We start from the raw sequence: 21,569 nt of genomic DNA, 5'->3' as shown, positions 1-21,569 counted from the left end.
ACATATATATGATATAATAATTTTTTATAATACTAGTTTAACATTAAAATGAAACTAGGTTGTTGATATTATAAATGCCATTCGAATTCAATTTTAGCGCTATAATTTTTTTTAAAAAAAATTTGATAATTGTGAATTAATATGTGAGAATTTTTTCTCAACTAATCATATTCTTATCAAATATTTGATTGTGAAAATAAAAATAAAATTACCAATTGTTATATAAAATTATGATCGAGGTTTGTTGGATATATTAATTGTCTCTGCTAGAATAAAAGTCGACGCATGACACTTGGATTTCTATATGTATAATGTTAAAAGATTTAAGTTGCATTGTTACCACTAGTTAAAACTTCGAATAAAAAGATAAAATCTTGATCTTAAAATTAGTATTGGAGTTTATGTCGCGAATTCGATTTTCAATTATTGCAAGGATTGTAATTATCACGGGGAGATTATTGAGGTACATTTTTGCCTCTACCGAAAAATAATAGACAAATGATACTCGAGTTGTTGTACGGATTGAAGTGTTTGAGTTATAACGTTACTATCGATAATAACTTTTAGTAAAATCTCAAGTGATGATCCTACTACTGTCTTGGATACAAAGCTAAAGTCATTAGCTTTTACCACTCTCATAAATTAAAATCGATAATGTTTCATTAGCTCATTGGAGTTGCATTGTCTTACATGATTGAGTTGGGTTGTCTTACATGGTTTAGACTAACAGACAAATGAAATGGACTTGCGACTAGTTTTAATAAATTGTTTTTATTGTAGAATTACATCATGTGAATAGAGTACACTTTGGAGTCAATTATATGTGAGTGAATTGAATGAAGTGGTTGGAAATTTTTCCAAACTAAAAAAAAAAACTTTTGCCAATAGGATTGAGATTTTTGAATTATTATAACTTTTACTTAAGTTTATCCGCGCTCTCTTTTTTCCAACAATAGTTCATGTCAAGTACAAAAAACCAGATCATGTTCCACCAATATTACATGAAAAACGTGATGCTTTGACCAAAATATGAAGATTTCACATTTTAATATGTTTCACATTTTACATTACACAATCATGACATCATCACTTTTAATAAAATGTAAATTTTATACAATATGATAATATCTGAAAATTTATTTTTATAAAAAAATAATAATTTTAATTGACTTTACAAAATTTCAGTAGCCCGAAGCAACAAACTTGAAAACATAACATAATTCCCAAATTGGAGAAGTGATACAACATAGTTTTTGTTTTTTGAATGAAGAAAAATTTCCCGACTACCATGAGAGCGGTGGGAGCTGCAACTAGAGCAACGACGACGATCACCTGAAACTTGAGTAGAGTCGGAGGCTCCAATATCAGAAATTGGCAAGAAAGACGAGTGAGAGTGAGATGTTCACTTTAATTTTAATTTTTTATTTGATTTAAAATAAAATAACATGACTGCCACATGAGATGGGTGCTCATGAGTGCCCACAAATCGATGATATGCCTAAGTCACAGATTTGGAAGCATGAAAATTAAGCAAACAAACGATTTCGACAAACTATATTTCAGTAAACAAATAATTTCAGCAGACCACGTTTCAGTAAACTCCATGTGCATATTATCGAAGATATGATTAGGGTCTATCGAACTCAGAAAGATAGTCTTTAATAATTGATCAAGCACTTCTATTGACCGTTGAATAAGTGTTGACGGCTGTAGTACATCATATTTGTTTTCTTAAATATTGAAGACAATTTATCAGCAAATCTAAACAATTAGATAATGCTAAGAGAATACAAACAAAAATCTTCTGGCCGTTGAATGTCAGTATTGCAAGCATGTATTGTGGCATACTATATTTGGAATAAGAAGAATTACATGTGTCATCCAATACTATTTCAGTTATGGCATTTGTATGACTGAATTAAAGTCATTCGAATTTGAATGTTACAGATCATGTTAAGTATTACAAGTTTTAATGATGTGATCAAAGTCAACTAAAAACTCGTAAGCAATGAAATTCAGCAAACAAACAACTTCAGTCGTCCATATTCATCATACCCCTCACGTGTTTTCCAGAATAACTATTTAAGGTCTACCGAACTTGGAAAGAAAAAATTCACTAAATAATCAGATATTTCGGTTGTTTACTGAATTGTATAATTAGACACATACGACATCTGATCTGTTTTCATAACTGGTGATGACATTTTATCGATATATCCATTTTTTCAGAGAATGTTCAAAGAATACAAAAAAATATGTTTTGGCTGATAAATGTCAGTGTCACGGACATTTATTGATGCATACTATATTTGGAATACAACGACTGACACGTGACATCCAGTATTATTGCTATTATAGCTTTGATACGACTGAATTATAGCCGTTTGAATCTGAACATTGAAAATCATCTATAAAAGGCCATATCTAGATTCAGCAAACTTTCTAGATTTTCGATCAATCTGCAATTTTTTATTCTTTCTAATATTCAAGATTTGCTGAAAATATTTAAGCATAAACTTAAAAGATATATCAGATCTTTTAGAGATCAGTTGTGTGGAACTTTCACTCACATTTGTTTCTAGTTTACAACGCATATTTGTGTGATTTTTTAACTGAAAGAAAGAGTCTTTCTGCTTATGAATTATTTAAAGTTTGTTAGAAGTTAAATAATTTTGTTAGAAGTTGTTGCAAAGAATTTCAATAGGCAGTGTATAAATCCTACTGAAGTGGATGTTTACAAAATTTGTAAGAACCAAAGTCTTTTATTATATACCTTCTAGAAACTTAAGAATGAGAGACATAAAAAGTATCTGGCCTTTAAACTTCCATAAACAATTTTTTTGTGATTTACATTTTGTTATACTTTAATACTTTAATATCTGCTCAAGGTATAATGGCTGTCACTTTTGTTCACAAAGTTCTACTTTCATTCCGCGTAGTTATTTAAAAAGATTCATATGTTCTCAAAAGATGGATTTTGCGATCGACAAATCAGAATGCAGACCCATTTAGATGCACAAGACGATTATATGTGGGTACGTCATTACAGATAGACCTATCAAGATTAAGAAAGCCAACACTGCAGCAGCCATTACTGATGGAGCACCACAGATGATTGAAAAAAAAATTAGAATGGAGTTCTGATGATAAGAAGAAAACAAGCTTGGATAATGTGGCAAAAGACATCATGTACAAAACCTATAAAAGTATACTTACAATAAAATCAAGACGTCTGCCACAAAAAAATAAATATGGGAGAAACTGATACAAATATGTAAATATATTTGCAATGCAAAAGTTAGAAAACATCAAGTTGAGGTCTAGTGATTGTATAAATGACTTTGAAGAAAGATTCAGTGGTATTATTATCGAGTTGAAAGTTCTTGAAAAGGAGTATACCGGTAGAGAAGTTGCAGTGCATGTGATGAGAGACCTTCCGACAATCTCCATTAGAGAATCCAAATTTTTGAACAATTTATAGCTACATGACTTGTTTGATGATTTGAAAGCATATGAGTTTGAGCTTGAGAACTGAAGCGGAGAGGAATCCACCTCTAATCATCCAACCAAAGCTCTTACTGCCGTTGTTGCTGAGCCCATTCTGGAGAGAACTGCTGAACAACTTAACAATGATGTGATGTCAATGTTTGTGAGGCCCATTTTTGGCACGATCTTTCAACTGATGCACAGCTAATCTCAATCGACACTCTGGAGGATACTCAATCAAATCGAACAATTCCTCAATCTCAGAAATCCGTAACTCAGCTTTCTCAGCTCCCTCCGAACCACTGAATCGAGGAGGATGCATAGAATGGAAACGCGCAACTAACTCATCCATCCTAAGATTCTCTAACTGATCAGCATCTTGCTCCACAAAAGTATCATCAACAACCCGGACACGAGGTCTACCACGCCCACGACCTCGACCACGACCTCGATCTCGAGCTAGAGGAATCTCATCAACAGGAATTTATCCACATCCCTCCATTCTATACAATAAAACACCAAAACAATTAGAATGGAAGTAAACAGATCATATAATTACATAAGCATGTTTTCAAGTAGCATACACATGCGCAACAACCATTTTAGTGCCAAGACTCGAGTGTCCTAGACTCTAGTTCGAGCGTATCCCAGTTTACGCTCTGATACCAAGATGTGAGGCCCATTTACTCTAATGTCAAATAATGATCAAACAATAATGGTTTGATTTAGATTTACAGCGGAAATGGTTTAAAATAATTTAAAACGGATCTCAGGGCCTAGAAAAATTTCGGCATAACCTCCCCGTAAATAGGACATCCCGAAAAACTCAAGCAGCAATTTATATCAAAATATACTCCAACTAGAGTCATTAAAACAAAACCAAGGTTAAACAACCTATAGTGGCCAGGACAAAACAGAAATTAGAACTTACCAAATACTCACCAGATCATAAATATCACAGAGTCGATTCAGAACATTGCAAAAACAACCAAATAACAATACAGATACACGGGGCATCTCCTCGGCAATTAGACTACAATACAAGACTAAAACAAACCCAAGACATACATATAGACTAACTGGGAGTCTCCCTCCACTGAACAGAACCAAGCAATCCAACCTCAATCCCGAGCTCCACTGGCGGAACCTCGGCCTGATGCTGCAAAACGACTCGGGAGATCTACCATGGTGCCCAAAAGCAACCACAACAGCCTCCCCAGTAAACAACTGAGGTTAGGATTCTGGTATGAAACAGTCCAACAATAACAACAATAACAGAAATCATGCATATCATATAATGAAATGTGATATGCAATGCATGAAAGGCTCAACGAATAATCGGGATAACAGGAGCCAACAAACGGTACGATAACAACTGGAATAATGCTCGAGCAACAACACAGGGGAGCTACATCGTCATGCAGCTAAACCGCCCTGCCAATTATGCAAGGTATGCCAAGCTGTGCTGAATAACACCCCCTGACTCGGCCTCCATACAGCTGATACGATATAACAGGATGGCATAACAAAACGAACTAGATGACACAATCCCAGCGCTCACCTCAAAAGGCTGCACTAACCACAGGATTGTTCAATCACATCTACGGTCTCATGTGTATAGGCCTATCAGCCACACAATGATCCCGAGATAAACAACAGTGCCAGATAACAACGGATATCAACAATGGGCTAACAAGAACGATAGGGCTCAACATGAATGTCATAACAGTATGCCCAATGCTAAATGCCAATAATATGTCACAATAATAAACATAGATCACAACGAAGGCATTTAACAATTTCCAACAGCCAACAAGTCATACACCCGATCAATGTAACACAGAATGGCAATTAAACATAATTTATGTTTTATCGTCGTATGTTACCGAGCTGTAACATACCTATACCAACTTGAAAATCCAATAACAACTTCACTTCAATACCCTTGGCCTAAACAAAGCAACAATAAACCGATCATGAACTACATTCCATACCAATGTCCAATTTGGCACAAAAGAGCATAAAATTCGTATCTCGTTCAATATTAACTCAAATCAATATCCGCCAATTGGAAATGAAAGATAACTCGAATATCCAACTTTTTCTAGAAGAGACTATTTCCAGAATCCTAATAGATAAATCCCAGAATTATCAAGAAGACACTGCCACTCAACATATTTTCGGGCAGAATCTCGTACTGAGCAGTTTCGGAAAAATGAGCATAACTTGCTCAATTCTTAATGGAATTTAACGAATCTTATATCATTACGAAGATAACACATAGCTCTACAACTTTATTTTGAATCACAAGTCCAGAATCCGAGCGCATAATTGACAAAAAATCAAATTACAGTAGATGTCCTGCACAGCACAATTTCAGAATTCGATTTGACACATTTTGGTAGAAAAATCATATCAATTCCGTTTCTTATCCAAATTCAATGATTCTAGCGGCTATAGAAAGCTAACAAACAGAGCTACAAGTTCTTTTTGAGTAATTTCTACAAATTCAAGTTGTAAAAATCGCAGCAACACCAAAACTCTCACCCAAAAACCGGAAGAATTCGCGCAGAAACAGAGCACCGGAAGAGCAGCTTTGATCTACCCGAGTCATTGCTCAAACTTCGCGATTTTTGACTTGAATCGAAGCCTGGGATGTTAGGAAGACACCCCTTCAGACCGATTGAGATTTGGACGCCGGACGGAAGAGATATCGCAACTTTCCCGCAGCTGCTACATGTGTTGCGAAAATTGGGTTGAGGGAAATGGGTTTTCTTCTTCTCTCTTTCCTTTTTCCTTCTTTTAAAGGTAAGTTGTGTGTATGTATATGTATATATATATATTGTATATTTGGTTACTCAAATAGTAACTCAAGCCCATTTATCCTGGTCTGAATTAATTTGCTCTCGTGTGTTATTTAAACTCTATATGTATTTTTTTATATCGTTTTAACTCCGATATTCTAAAATACATTTTTCTTAACACACTTCTAGAATTTATTTGGCATAAATAATTATTTTAATTTACAACTCAATAATTATTCTAATTATGCCAAATTACCGGATAATTAATTACAGGGCCTTACATTTCTCCATCCCTTAAAACAAATTTCGTCCTCGAAATTTATGTTTATACACATACATTTTACACATGATACGAAACCAACAATACATTACTAAACAGATATGGATAAGATGCTCTCATCTTCTATTTTGTTTTCCACGTTGATTCTTCTACGCCATGCCTCGACCACTGAACACGTACAAGTGGTATAACTTTTTTGCGTAAAACTTTATCTTTACGATCCAAGATACAAACAGGATACTCAGTATACGATAGAGACAGATCAAGTTCAACTTCATTAGGCTGAATCACATGAGACGGATCAGGCTCATACTTACGCAACATAGAAACATGGAAAACATCATGGATGCCAGATAAAGACTGGGGCAATCCAAACGATAAGCGCAAGTCCCAATACGCTCAACAATCTCGTAGGGGCCAACAAAACGAGATGACAACTTACCTCTCATACCAAAACGAACAACATCTCTAAATGGAGAGATCCTCAGAAATACAAAATCTCCAACTTGAAATTCTAGAGGTCGACGACGTCTGTTAGCATAACTAGCTTGAAGATCTTGGGCAGCTTTCATTCTCTGACGAATCAACTGGACTTTATCATGCATTTCCTGAACAATCTCAGGTCCAGTCAACTGCTTCTCACCAAATTCATCCCAACAAAGAGGTGATCGACATCGTCTGCCGTACAAAGCTTCAAAAGGAGCCATACCAATAGTCACTTGGAAACTGTTGTTATATGAAAATTCTACCAGTGGTAAAGCTTCATGCCAACTGTCTTTAAAATCCATGACCGCTGCTCGAAGCAGATCCTCGAGTGTCTGGATCGTACGCTCTGTCTGACCATATGTCTGAGGATGGTACGCAATACTCATCGCAAGTCGTGTACCCATTTCTTTTTGGAAACTAGTCCAAAACTTTGATGTGAATCTGGGGTCACGATCTGAGACTATTGCAACTGGAACTCCATGAAGTCTCACAACATTTTCAATATACAGACGAGCCATTTTCTTGTACGAATACATCATCTCATACGGAATAAAGTGTGCCGATTTAGATAATCTGTCGACAATCACCCAAATGGCATCGAAATGACGAGAAGTACGTGGCAAATGCGTGGCAAAATCCATAGCCACGTGCTCCCAGTTCCACAGAGGAACCTCCAGGCTATGCAATAATCCTCCCGGTCTCATTCGTTCCGCTTTGACTTGCTGACATATCATACAACGAGACACAAACTCAGCTACATCTTTTTTCATATTCTTCCACCAAAACTGAGGCCGTAGGATATGATACATTTTCCTTCCTCCCGGGTGGATACTATATCGAGTACAATGAGCTTCTTTAAGGATGGCTGTACGCAATTCAGGAATATCTGGGACAACCAATCTACCATTCAACCGAAGAGAATCATCTGAGTGAATTGAGAAACCAGATTGGTGTCCTTGAGATACTAACTCATAAGATTTCAGAACTCGATCATCAGTTTTCTGAGCTGACTTTACAATCTGAATCAACTCTGGCTCAACAGAAATCTGAGATACACAAACAACATTACCTTGGATTTGAAAATCCAACCCAGAGGTGCAAATATCCTCTCGTAACTTAGAAACATGAATCGAGGATAAATTAACGTCAACAGCCTTACGATTCAAAGCATCGTCAATGACATTCACTTTTCCCAGATGATACTGGATCTCACAATCATAATCTTTCAAAAGATCCATCCAACGTCTCTGTCTCATATTCAGATCTGACTGAGAGAACAGATACTTCAAGCTTTTGTGATCAGAATAGATTACAAATTGCTCTCCAAACAAATAATGTCTCCAAATCTTGAGAGAAAAACGATAGCAGCCAATTCCAAGTCATGAACAGGATACTTAGACTCATGCGGTTTCAACTGACGAGAACCATAGGCCACAACTCTGCCATGCTGCATCAGAACACAGCCTAGACCTCGATTAGATGCATCCGTGCAAACCACAAATCTTCCAGAACCACTTGGAATGGTAAGAACTGGTGCAGAAGTCAATCTCTTCTTTAACTCGACAAAACTTGACTCACATTCATCAGACCAAATGAATCTCTGATTTTTCTGAGTCAGTTGAGTGATAGGTCTAGCAATCTTTGAGAAATTTTCGATAAATCTCCGGTAATAACCAGCTAGACTCATGAAACTACGAATCTCTGGCACATTGGTCGGTCATGCCCAGTTCAGAACTGCTTCCACTTTACTTGGATCGACAGAAATACCATGTTGAGATATGACATGGCCCAGAAATACCACTTTATCTAACCAAAACTCACACTTGGATAGCTTGGCGTACAACTGATTCTTTTGAAGAATTCGAAGAACTATTCTCAAGTGTTTAACATGCTCTTCCTCGGACTTGGAATAAACAAGAATATCATCGATGAATACAATCATAAAACGATCGAGATATTTACGAAATACTCGATTCATCAAGTCCATAAACACAGCAGGAGCATTGGTCAAACTAAAAGACATAACCAAAAATTCAAAGTGTCCGTATCTCGTGCGAAAAGCTGTTTTCGGCACATCTTCTTGTCTAACTCTCACTTGATGGTACCCTGAACGAAGATCAATCTTAGAATACACCGAAGTACCTTGCAACTGATCAAATAAGTCATCAATCCTAGGGAGTGGATATTTATTCTTGACAGTACACTTATTCAGTTGCCGATAATCAATACACATCCGCATCGTACCATATTTCTTCTTGACAAATAGAATCGGTGCACCCCATGGTGAAGAACTCGGACGAATATAACCTTTACTCAACAAATCCTGCAATTGTTCTTTCAGTTCTTTCAGCTCAACAGGGGCTAAACGATATGGTGCTCGAGATATGGGGGTTCAGTTCCTGGCATTAATTCGATACTGAACTCAACTTTTCGTTCTGGTGGAAAACCAGGAATCTCTTCTGGAAACACATCAGGAAACTCACGGACTACAGGAATATCAGAAATCCGTCGCTCATCTTGCGATAGATCCAGAGCATAAACCAGAAAACCTTCATGACCAGAATCTAACAATCGATTCATTTCAATGGCAGAAACTAGAGGAATCTTGGCTTGAGAAACACGACCATAGAAATTCCATTTAGGAGCAAAGCTAGGTCTGAAACGAACTATTCCTCGATAACAGTCAACAGTGGCACGATTTGCAGTCAAAACATCCATACCAACGATGCAATCAAAGTCATGCATAGGTAGAACTATGAGATTCAGATATAAAACATTTTCATCGTGAAACAAAATCGCATTGAACACCACATTATCAGTGATAATCATTTTGCCCATCGGAGTAACAACATATAGATTGGAATTCATACTAGTGGTGCGAAGATCATGCGAAACAACGAATGCATGAGAAACAAAGGAATGAGATGCTCCAGTATCAAATAACACTCGTGCTATAAAATCACATAGAGTACAATTACCGGTAATGACAGTACCTGGAGCTGCCTGAGACTCATCCTCAGTCAAGGCAAATACATGGACAGATGACTGATTTTGTTGACCACCTTGCCCTCTGCTCTGATGCGAAGGGCGACTAGGCTGATGGGAGGACTGGGACGCTGTTGGAATTCTATTACTTTGAGCTCCACTACCTACCTGGGCTGATTTCCCCATCTTACTAGGACAGACTCTAGCAAAATGGCCAGGCCGACCACAAACATTACAAACCCCTTGAACTACAACACACTGATTACTGGAATGCTTACCTCCACAGTGATCACAGTAAGGTCCACTATAGTGATATCCCCCACGGTTCCCCGAACTCCCTGAACTCGAAGAACTAGAACCAGGCTTCTTAAATTGTTTCCCACGTGGATGAAGAGATGCAGAACCAGATGAACTGAATTGTTGTCTCCCCGACTGATAATGTTGGGTAGGAGCTCGATTGCCACTCCTCTTAAGACTAGCTTCAGCCCTTTTTACTATTTCCACTGCTTCAAGATAATTCAGTGTCTTACCGGTAGAAACAAAAGGGTGCAAATGATCGTTCAATCCTTCAATGAAACTTTCAACAACAGCAACCTGACTTGCAGCAACATGAGGAGCATATCTCAGCATAGCATAAAAAGAATCTGCATACTCCGCAACTGACATATCGCCTTGTTTCAGGTTATGAAACTCAGAAGCCTTAGAACTGTAGAATGATGGAGGACAATAACTCTCCTTAAACTTCAGCTTGAATATATCCCATGATGGAATGATCCTCTGAGCATCTAAAGTCATCAATGTAGTAGACCACCACATTTTGGCACGATCTTTCAACTGATGCACAGCTAATCTCAATCGACACTCTGGAGGATACTCAATCAAATCGAACAATTCCTCAATCTCAGAAATCCCTAACTCAGCTTTCTCAGCTCCCTCCGAACCACTGAATCGAGGAGGATGCATAGAATGGAAACGCGCAACTAACTCATCCATCCTAAGATTCTCTAACTGATCAGCATCTTGCTCCACAAAAGTATCATCAACAACCCGGACACGAGGTCTACCACGCCCACGACCTCGACCACGACCTCGATCTCGAGCTAGAGGAATCTCATCAACAGGAATTTCTCCACATCCTTCCATTCTATTCAATAAAACACCAAAACAATTAGAATGGAAGTAAACAGATCATATAATTACATAAGCATGTTTTCAAGTAGCATACACATGCGCAACAACCATTTTAGTGCCAAGACTCGAGTGTCCTAGACTCTAGTTCGAGCGTATCCCAGTTTACGCTCTGATACCAAGATGTGAGGCCCATTTACTCTAATGTCAAATAATGATCAAACAATAATGGTTTGATTTAGATTTACAGCGGAAATGGTTTAAAATAATTTAAAACGGATCTCAGGGCCTAGAAAAATTTCGGCATAACCTCCCCGTAAATAGGACATCCCGAAAAACTCAAGCAGCAATTTATATCAAAATATACTCCAACTAGAGTCATTAAAACAAAACCAAGGTTAAACAACCTATAGTGGCCAGGACAAAACAGAAATTAGAACTTACCAAATACTCACCAGATCATAAATATCACAGAGTCGATTCAGAACATTGCAAAAACAACCAAATAACAATACAGATACACGGGGCATCTCCTCGGCAATTAGACTACAATACAAGACTGAAACAAACCCAAGATATACATATAGACTAACTGGGAGTCTCCACTGAACAGAACCAAGCAATCCAACCTCAATCCCGAGCTCCACTGGCGGAACCTCGGCCTGATGCTGCAAAACGACTCGGGAGATCTACCATGGTGCCCAAAAGCAACCACAGCAGCCTCCCCAGTAAACAACTGAGGTTAGGATTCTGGTATGAAACAGTCCAACAATAACAACAATAACAGAAATCATGCATATCATATAATGAAATGTGATATGCAATGCATGAAAGGCTCAACGAATAATCGGGATAACAGGAGCCAACAAACGGTACGATAACAACTGGAATAATGCTCGAGCAACAACACAGGGGAGCTACATCGTCATGCAGCTAAACCGCCCTGCCAATTATGCAAGGTATGCCAAGCTGTGCTGAATAACACCCCCTGACTCGGCCTCCATACAGCTGATACGATATAACAGGATGGCACAACAAAACGAACTAGATGACACAATCCCAGCGCTCACCTCAAAAGGCTGCACTAACCACAGGATTGTTCAATCACATCTACGGTCTCATGTGTATAGGCCTATCAGCCACACAATGATCCCGAGATAAACAACAGTGCCAGATAACAACGGATATCAACAATGGGCTAACAAGAACGATAGGGCTCAACATGAATGTCATAACAGTATGCCCAATGCTAAATGCCAATAATATGTCACAATAATAAACATAGATCACAACGAAGGCATTTAACAATTTCCAACAGCCAACAAGTCATACACCCGATCAATGTAACACAGAATGGCAATTAAACATAATTTATGTTTTATCGTCGTATGTTACCGAGCTGTAACATACCTATACCAACTTGAAAATCCAATAACAACTTCACTTCAATACCCTTGGCCTAAACAAAGCAACAATAAACCGATCATGAACTACATTCCATACCAATGTCCAATTTGGCACAAAAGAGCATAAAATTCGTATCTCGTTCAATATTAACTCAAATCAATATCCGCCAATTGGAAATGAAAGATAACTCGAATATCCAACTTTTTCTAGAAGAGACTATTTCCAGAATCCTAATAGATAAATCCCAGAATTATCAAGAAGACACTGCCACTCAACATATTTTCGGGCAGAATCTCGTACTGAGCAGTTTCGGAAAAATGAGCATAACTTGCTCAATTCTTAATGGAATTTAACGAATCTTATATCATTACGAAGATAACACATAGCTCTACAACTTTATTTTGAATCACAAGTCCAGAATCCGAGCGCATAATTGACAAAAAATCAAATTACAGTAGATGTCCTGCACAGCACAATTTCAGAATTCGATTTGACACATTTTGGTAGAAAAATCATATCAATTCCGTTTCTTATCCAAATTCAATGAGTCTAGCGGCTATAGAAAGCTAACAAACAGAGCTACAAGTTCTTTTTGAGTAATTTCTACAAATTCAAGTTGTAAAAATCGCAGCAACACCAAAACTCTCACCCAAAAACCGGAAGAATTCGCGCAGAAACAGAGCACCGGAAGAGCAGCTTTGATCTACCCGAGTCATTGCTCAAACTTCACGATTTTTGACTTGAATCGAAGCCTGGGATGTTAGGAAGACACCCCTTCAGACCGATTGAGATTTGGACGCCGGACGGAAGAGATATCGCAACTTTCCCGCAGCTGCTACATGTGTTGCGAAAATTGGGTTGAGGGAAATGGGTTTTCTTCTTCTCTCTTTCCTTTTTCCTTCTTTTAAAGGTAAGTTGTGTGTATGTATATGTATATATATATATTGTATATTTGGTTACTCAAATAGTAACTCAAGCCCATTTATCCTGGTCTGAATTAATTTGCTCTCGTGTGTTATTTAAACTCTATATGTATTTTTTTATATCATTTTAACTCCGATATTCTAAAATACAATTTTTTAACACACTTCTAGAATTTATTTGGCATAAATAATTATTTTAATTTACAACTCAATAATTATTCTAATTATGCCAAATTACCGGATAATTAATTACAGGGCCTTACAATGTTTGTCAAGAAATTTTCAAGTTCACTTAGAAAAATCATAGAACCTTTCAGAATCAGAATCGAAATTACAAGAAGGAGCCATCTGCAGCTGATATGGAGTGTTTGAATTGCAGAAAAACCGGGCATTTCATTTTTGAGTGTCCCAAGCCCAATAACGACAATCATAAGAAGAACAGACACAAGATGAATGACAAGAATTCATGAAAGAATAGAAAGGTCATGATTGCTTGAGAGAGCCAATCCAATGACACAATGTCTGATGGATGTCGATATGGAAACAACCATTAATGAGGTATTTGATTTTGAATCAAAATCATTTACACAAATGATCTTGTGTTAAGTCATTGCATGAAATGGTTGAAGAGTACTCAAAGCTTTCTTAATCATTTGAGGAATTCAAAACTAAAAACAAAATCTTGAATGATCAAATCAATAATTATATTTTTCATAAAAGCATAGTTGTGGAGATCTCAAGGCTGAAGTGAGTAAGCTAAAAACTGAGAATGAAAGAGTAATTACAAATTATCAGCCGCTATTGAATGAGAATAAGAAGTCCTCGCTACTGGTAAATGAATGGAATAAGTCTTAAGTTTCATTAGAAAAATGCAGGAGTTACAGAAGCAATCAGAAGACAGAACTGGTCTCGGCTTCAGTAACAATGAAAGCACTTATTCTGAAACGAGTAAAATCGCGTTTGAATATGTGCAAAGAGAAATACAATCACTTCGTGAGATCGACTGCACTATATGAACATAAAGAACCTGAAGTTAAAGAGGAAAAGTCTTTAAATCAGAAGAACAAATGTATAAATTTTTGACTCGGTTATGTTCGGCCTGAGAGGAAAGCTTTATTTCATACTGAATCCAGTAGAGGATCTGTTTCAGTAGAGCATATCTCAGTAAAGTCCACCATACACTATCGATTTAAGAACAAAAGATCTATTTAGAAGAGATATATTTGTAAAATAAGAAAAACATATGGGAACAACATGATAGGGTACATTAAGTTAAAAATAATGTCAACCGTTTCACATACCACATTAGATACTCGAATTACAAAACCCATTAGGCAAATACAATTGTGGGTTCTAAAGGTACTAATTCAGTTGGACCCAAATAAATTGAATGCCAGTTAATATAATATGTGTCTTATGAAAAATAAGAGCTCTACTAATATCTGAAGCTCAACATGGTATCTACCACAAGGGTGGGTCCTCTTGACTACGAGTCTGAAGTGCATACACATCAATAGTTGGAATTTGAAGGAGTTCTACCACAGGGGTGGGTATCTCAATCTCTTTCTCAATCATCACAATCTCAGCAATATCTTGATCTTTAGGAGCTTCGACTTGAATGTCGTCGGGTTGGTTCCTCGTATGAATTTCTCCTAGATCAAAGATAGCTTCAATTGTCGCTTTCTCAGTGACTAGAATCTCAAGCTATTGTCTTATTACTTTTACTCTCATAGACAAAAAGACACCATCTATCTCCAATTGACTGATCATCCTGACATCATCAACAATGGTTGAATTGTGAGAAACAAAGTTGTCTATTTTTTGATGTGTTAAGTACCGCAAGAGATTTTCTTTTAATTAAAAGCTTGATGAGTTGGGCAACATTATGATATTTAGAACTCAAGAAGATCACTCATGTAAATTGTGAGAAATCGTCAATAATCACCACCAAGGTGTAATTCTTTTCCCTTAGAATCATTACGCTTATTGGACCAAATAGGTCTGTGAGGCCCGGGACCGAAGAGGGCGGGGGGTGATCGCCGGTGTCATGAGGTTGCACGAACAATGAGCGGCTCCTGGCAGGCTTCTAGGTGGAGGGAACATGAATGAACCGATCCCACACCGGAATGAGAGGGATTCTGAGACTGTTCAATGTAATGGACTGTACAGTTGAAGAGGGCTTAAAAAGATTTGATTGGTACTACTCATATCACGAAGGTGCATCTTCTTTTCGGTAGCTCATCACATAAGAACTCCAAAGCTAAGCGTGCTTGACTTGGGGCAATTTTGGGATGGGTGACCTCCTGGGAAGTTTCCTAGGGTGCGTGTGAGTGAGGACATAAGCACGCTGGAAAGACTCGTCTTGGTACAGTGAGGACAGTCGTCGAATCTGGGACGTTTCAAGGTCCATGTGTAGAAGTTCCAGACATCGAGCAGTTGAGGTACTTCCTTTGTTTTTGAAAGTTGATAAGACCTGTTTACCTAGATGACATGCATAAAAAACTTTATCATTGGTAAGATCAATGTTGTGCAACCCTGAGACCACCTTTTTTTGGTTAAGATTGACAACTGATTTAAAATTGAAATGATTTAGCCGTTTATGTCATAAACAATTCTTATTTTCATGCAAGGAAACCAACACTTTGGAGCATTCAAATTATTATGAATCTCGATAACTTTTTTGGTTTTTTGTTCTCTTAGTCTTGTTATCATAATATCACCATTTGCAGATTTAACTGTGGAAGTGTGTTTGTGAAATTCAACTAAATAATCACTATCTCTAAGTTCGTTTATGCTAATCTAGTTATAGCAAATATTTTCAACCAATAAAACGTCTTTAATAATGGTTCTTTCATCGATAATCTTATACTTACCCACAACTTACCCTTGGAGTTGTCATAGAAGGTAATTATTTGACCTTTGTGGTTAATGACTTCGAATAATAGGTTAATGTTACCAGTCATATGTCTGGAATATCCACAGTCCAGAAAGCAAGTAGATTCTTTGAGAAAATTCTTTTTAATACTTACAATCATTGAAATAAAATTTTGGTATACAAGCCCGCCCCGCCATAAAAATTGAGCGGGTTGGGTTGATAAAATAACAGTCCGTTTGGGTTGCGGGCCAAACGGGTTGAGCCCGTTTGGGTTGCGGGCTGGCCCACCAAACTAGGGTCGAATTTATATTTTTAAATTTTATATAAAAATTCCTATTTCTTCCTTATTTTTTCTCATGTGCCTAACTTCAATCAATCTGGTAAAATCTCTATGCTTCTATTTTTTTTTGAAGATGTTATACTCTCCATTCTCCTCCCTTTTTTTAATGTTTAACTCGAATTAATCCAGAATTACCGAAATAATATAGTAAATAAAGTAATTATGTGTATTGTTGAACACATAATATTTTCTGAAATTTACAACCGTCTGTTTTCTCGACTTTGTGTTATCTTCCAATGTTTCTCACTTTTTAAGAAAATGTGGATGGTAAGAGCTAGGTGCCTTGTGCGGACAAACCCTTAAGATCGTTAATTTTTGTTTTCTTGTGATGACAAACCCTTAAGAAACTGGAGAAAGTGTATACTAAAAAAGATTTGGAATTCACATTTAAAGGTTTCATTGTATTTACGGTTGGTGATATTACATGAGTTAATTTTTAGTACATGTGTACGATGAAATCTTGTGTGAATTAGAATAAGCATTTTATTTTTTTATGGATTATGTTGATTGTTGTATGCTTTCAATGTCTTATTTCAATGTTTTTAAGTTTTTTATGAAACTATTTGACTGAAATATATTTTTCTTCTATGTTTATTTTAATATTGTTTAGTATTTTTTTTAAAAAAATAAGAAGCGGGTTGGCCCGCCTAACCCGCGGCCCAAGGTGGGTTGGGCTGGGTTGGCCATTTAGAGGCCCGCCAAAATGGCGGGCTGGCCCACCCCGCCCCGCCTAATGGCGGATTGCGGCGGGTGGCGGGCTGGCCCGCCCCGTCAGCCCATTTTGACATGTATATATACAAATCTAGTTGAGTCCTGTAATATCCCAACCTTTTATCCTTCCATTGTCAATGATGTTATTCTATGGTTTGGTGTTTTGGATATATGGTTAAGTTATTATTGATCATTGTTATTGTTATGGTTTATGAGTATAGTTGATGGAAGGGTTGGTATTTCATGTTATAGCATCAATATGGTTATTGCATTGTATTCATGGTTATTTATGGTATGGTTTTGGTATGGTAAAATTTATGGTTGTGTATTTGAGGAGTTGTTATTGTTGTGAAGGTATAATGTTGGGAGTTGGATTGATGATTTGGATGGTTTGAGCCAAATAGGTAGTTGGGGTGCAGAAACGGTATGAAAATTGTGGTATTTGTTACGGTTTTTAACATAATTAATGGGATATTGATCTAAATGACATGAGTCCAACTGCATTAGAAAGCTAAGATCCAAGGCTACAACTTTCATGTTCTGAGTTTTGTTCAAATAGTTGAGAAAGATGAGTCAAAAGTGGCCCGAAGTGTGTTATGTATATCGTCGTTCTTGCACTGACACATTTTGGTAGAATGAGCATAACTTTTTACTCCAACCTCCAAATGACCTGAAACTAGTGGGAGATTCAAGAAACGACATAGGGCTACAACTTTCATGTTTACCACTTTGGCTAATTGGGACGTGGGTACACGGACCCCACACAGACCCAGGCACGGGGTCCGGGTCTTACCAGGCGAAATGTGTGATTTCCAGTGTGTACACGGACCTATACACGGAGGGGGGCACGGGGTCCGTGTCTATGGCGTAGAAAATATATTTTTAAGAGTTTCTAAGCCAATATTTAGCCATTTCACTTATTTATTTTGCAAGCCTTTGACATGGGGAGCTAGGGTTCTTAATTTCTTTTCTTAATTCCTTTCTTTCCAAGGTTTGAATCTTCAAGTTGGAGGTGTGATCTTCATATCCTCAAGAGCAAGTAACCAAGGTAAGGAATTTATCTTTTGGGCATTTGGTTGAAGTGAAGGGAATGATGGTTTAGTCTTGAATGATAGTTATAGGTTGAAGATGTGAAGTTAATGATATAATCTTGATCTTGTGTTGTAGGATCAACTACCAAGAAGCTATCACAACAAGTTATATTGGTTGTAAGTGGGCTTTTTCTTTGAATGCATCTCATGGCCTATATATATGATGGATGATGTTGTTATTGTTACTAGCTCCTTTAATCCATTGATTATATACTTGCTATGTAATGGTTCATTGATTGAAAGAGAAGGAAAGGAATTTTGATGCCAATTGCTAAGAAAGAAGCTAGTTCTAATTTCATGCACACCACATGTTTGATAAAATGATTCAATGGTTCTTTTTATGGCTTGATAGTTATATGGTAGTGGTGGTGCTTCTAGCACTTCTAAACCCACGTAATAGAAGTTGATCAACATTTAACATGTACAGTGACTGATTTTGACTGAAATGTACATGTATACATCGACGGATGACTTATTAATGCCATACAAGGAAAATGAAAGAAATGGTTGATAGAATGTCATATTATAATTGTTATCTATATATTCCATTGAACGATGAAATTTCCTATTGTTCAATTGTAATGATTCCTTTCTTTACACTATTGTATATGTAATTGTTATTGAAAGTTTCACTTACGGAGTTTTGTAAACTCATTCCAATTATGTCATGTGATGCAGGTAAAAAAGAATAGCGATAGAAGTGTCGAGGCATGGAAGGTGCATGTGCCAAAGCATGGAGAATGATGTTTTGATAAAATGTGGCAATTATAAAATGGTTTTGAGTATTGTACCTTGGTTCATGTTTTGAACAAGAAAATTTTATCTTAACTTTTGTCAAGCATTTGGTAATTATGGAGATGAGATTTACGTGTGTTTTGGAAAGATTGATTGTGGTAATATTTATTTTGTTTGCTTGGGAATATTTGGTAAGTCTATATTTATGGGCAAACTTTGTCAAAATTTTATTAATTATTTTTCTCCAAGTTTTTTTTATAAGGCTTCTGCATTATCGTATTTATAGTTTAATGTCTTGGGGTTAGTGTGTTACAAGTCCTGGACGGATTAATCTTTTCGGAGCCCACACTTGAATTAGCCTAACTGACTTACTAGTGTGTGTTTCCAAATCAGTATGAGACTGTACATAAACTGGTGAGGTTGTGTGATGTATTATCTGTGGGATCCCGGGTTCGATATCTAATTCTAATAATTATAAATGAGAATTTTTTAAAAAAAATTTCTAAAATAAAACGGGCAGCATCTCCTCTAAAATAGGAACATCCAAAAATATAAAAGTATGTCCCAAGCAAAAGCCAAAGAAACAAATACAGTTCTAACAAAATAAACGATTGAGTAAAACTCATAATCTGTGCGTCACAAACAGACATAAACATCGACAAAATAATTTACAAGTCCCAAATGTTTAAAATATAAATTTTAACATGTCAAAATAACTCATGAGACAAAATAATCCAAGTATCATCAAATAGCTCCTAATGCCCGAGAATCCCACTCTAACTCGCATCTCCTCGCCTAAAGCTGGACTCTGGCATCCCAGATCTCGCCTTACCTACCGTCAAGCACATGAAAACAAGAGATAACCGACATGCCGATGAGTATAATCCCAGTATGTTACAATCAATAGCATATGATAATAAGAATGACAACTATAGTTCATATAAAATCCATAAAGATGCAATGTAATGCAATGCATGATCAGAAGCTGCGGCTATCAATAAATCACAAGATCAAGTGAATCATGTGGTCATAAGGTACCCAAGGGAAGAGAATCCCCCAGCAACATCCACCGACTCATCCTGTAAGGCCCGAGGATTTGAGTATGGTAATCTGAAATGATTCGTTAATTAATTGATGTGATTATAGACAGAACGGATCAGACCGGGGGAGCCGGAAAGAAGTTGGAATTTTGTGCGAGGAATGAGTCTCGCGCATATGCGCGACCAGACCGGGCGCATATGCGCGAAATGGGCAGAACACCTCGCGCATATGCGCGACAGGAATCGGCGCACATGCGCGAGGGTACCCTGAGAGTTGTGAAGAAATTTGAAGGACCTCGCGCATATGCACCGATTGAGGGCGCGCATATGCCCGAGGCGTTGTGCATGACACGCGCCGAGACATATTGTCTTACGCATATGCGCCGAGTGATGTCGCGCATATGCGCGAGACGTGTTGAACAAAGAATAAGCCATTTGCCCCTCACCATGCAAGATATATATAGGAATTGGATTCATTTCTTTCATTCTCTAGCAACAAGCACCGAGAGAAGAGTTAGAATTCCTTCAAGTTTCAAGATATATTAACAACTTGGTTGTGCAACATCTAACCATCCGATTTTGAATCCGAACTTAGATTCTTACTCCTTGCATCATAGGCTTCTAAAGGATGTAAGTTTTGTTATGTTATTGCTTGAATTGAAATAGCATGTTGGGGAAATCAGATTTTGAGCTATATGATGTGTTCATGATAGGTCGATGATAGTATATTCGAAACCGGATCGAAGTAATGATACCGTATGCGATTATTGCGATTTTTCAGCATATATGTGTATGAAATTATGCAGATTTTGAGTCTTATGGTTGATGGTTATTAAGAATTGTGACTTGTTGATATCACATATTCGATTTGAGTTGCCGGTATCACGAGATTTCGTCGTTATGCCATCGAAATGTACCGAGATTGAATATTGATCCGTATATGTATTCCTTTGCGTTAGAGGTTGATATAGTACATTATGTATATGTTAATTCAGATTGGTATTGACAGATTTGACATCGAGATTTCAAGACTTCGACTTGTTCAAACCCAGACTACGACAAGAAAGGTATAATTCAATGTTGATTCGGGAAGACATAACTCAAATTAGACCTTATTTGAGTTTCCCAAAATCACATACTAGATTGTTTATAATTTGATATGGTTATGCCTTGTTTATAGAATTATAACAGTGCACATGAGATAGGTGAGTCGTTGGCAGATATGCCAAGATACCGGATGTTCGGTAGTGTCGAGGTACGTAGGAGAAGATCGACTCC

The 21,569-nt window shown here is 37.1% G+C and overlaps 1 protein-coding gene and 1 long non-coding RNA gene across 2 annotated transcripts; both read right to left on the bottom strand.

Annotated features, from left to right (window-relative positions):
• Positions 1-9,417: 9,417 nt before the first annotated feature.
• On the bottom strand, positions 9,418-11,184 carry LOC142523771 (uncharacterized). Its single transcript, XM_075627502.1, has one exon. It carries the CDS (start codon positions 11,182-11,184, stop codon positions 9,418-9,420), a length of 1,767 nt encoding a protein of 588 aa, XP_075483617.1.
• Positions 11,185-11,974: 790 nt separating this feature from the next.
• LOC142524888 (uncharacterized) lies at positions 11,975-13,557 on the bottom strand. The gene is made up of 3 exons (XR_012814987.1): positions 13,226-13,557; positions 12,155-12,628; positions 11,975-12,112 (listed from the first exon to the last, which is right to left on the bottom strand). It is a non-coding gene; the product is annotated as an uncharacterized LOC142524888 (long non-coding RNA).
• Between the last annotated feature and the right edge of the window lie 8,012 nt (positions 13,558-21,569).

This window comes from Primulina tabacum, chromosome 14, assembly GCF_025594145.1.
Source record: "Primulina tabacum isolate GXHZ01 chromosome 14, ASM2559414v2, whole genome shotgun sequence".
Taxonomy (NCBI): Eukaryota; Viridiplantae; Streptophyta; class Magnoliopsida; order Lamiales; family Gesneriaceae; genus Primulina; species Primulina tabacum.
Note: the sequence above shows the minus strand (reverse complement) of the source record. Positions and strands in the feature narration are given on the sequence as shown.

Excerpts from the sequence above, each read along its gene's own strand:
- LOC142523771 (XM_075627502.1), bottom strand. The coding sequence starts at position 11,184 with ATGGAAGGATGTGGAGAAATTCCTGTTGATGAGATTCCTCTAGCTCGA.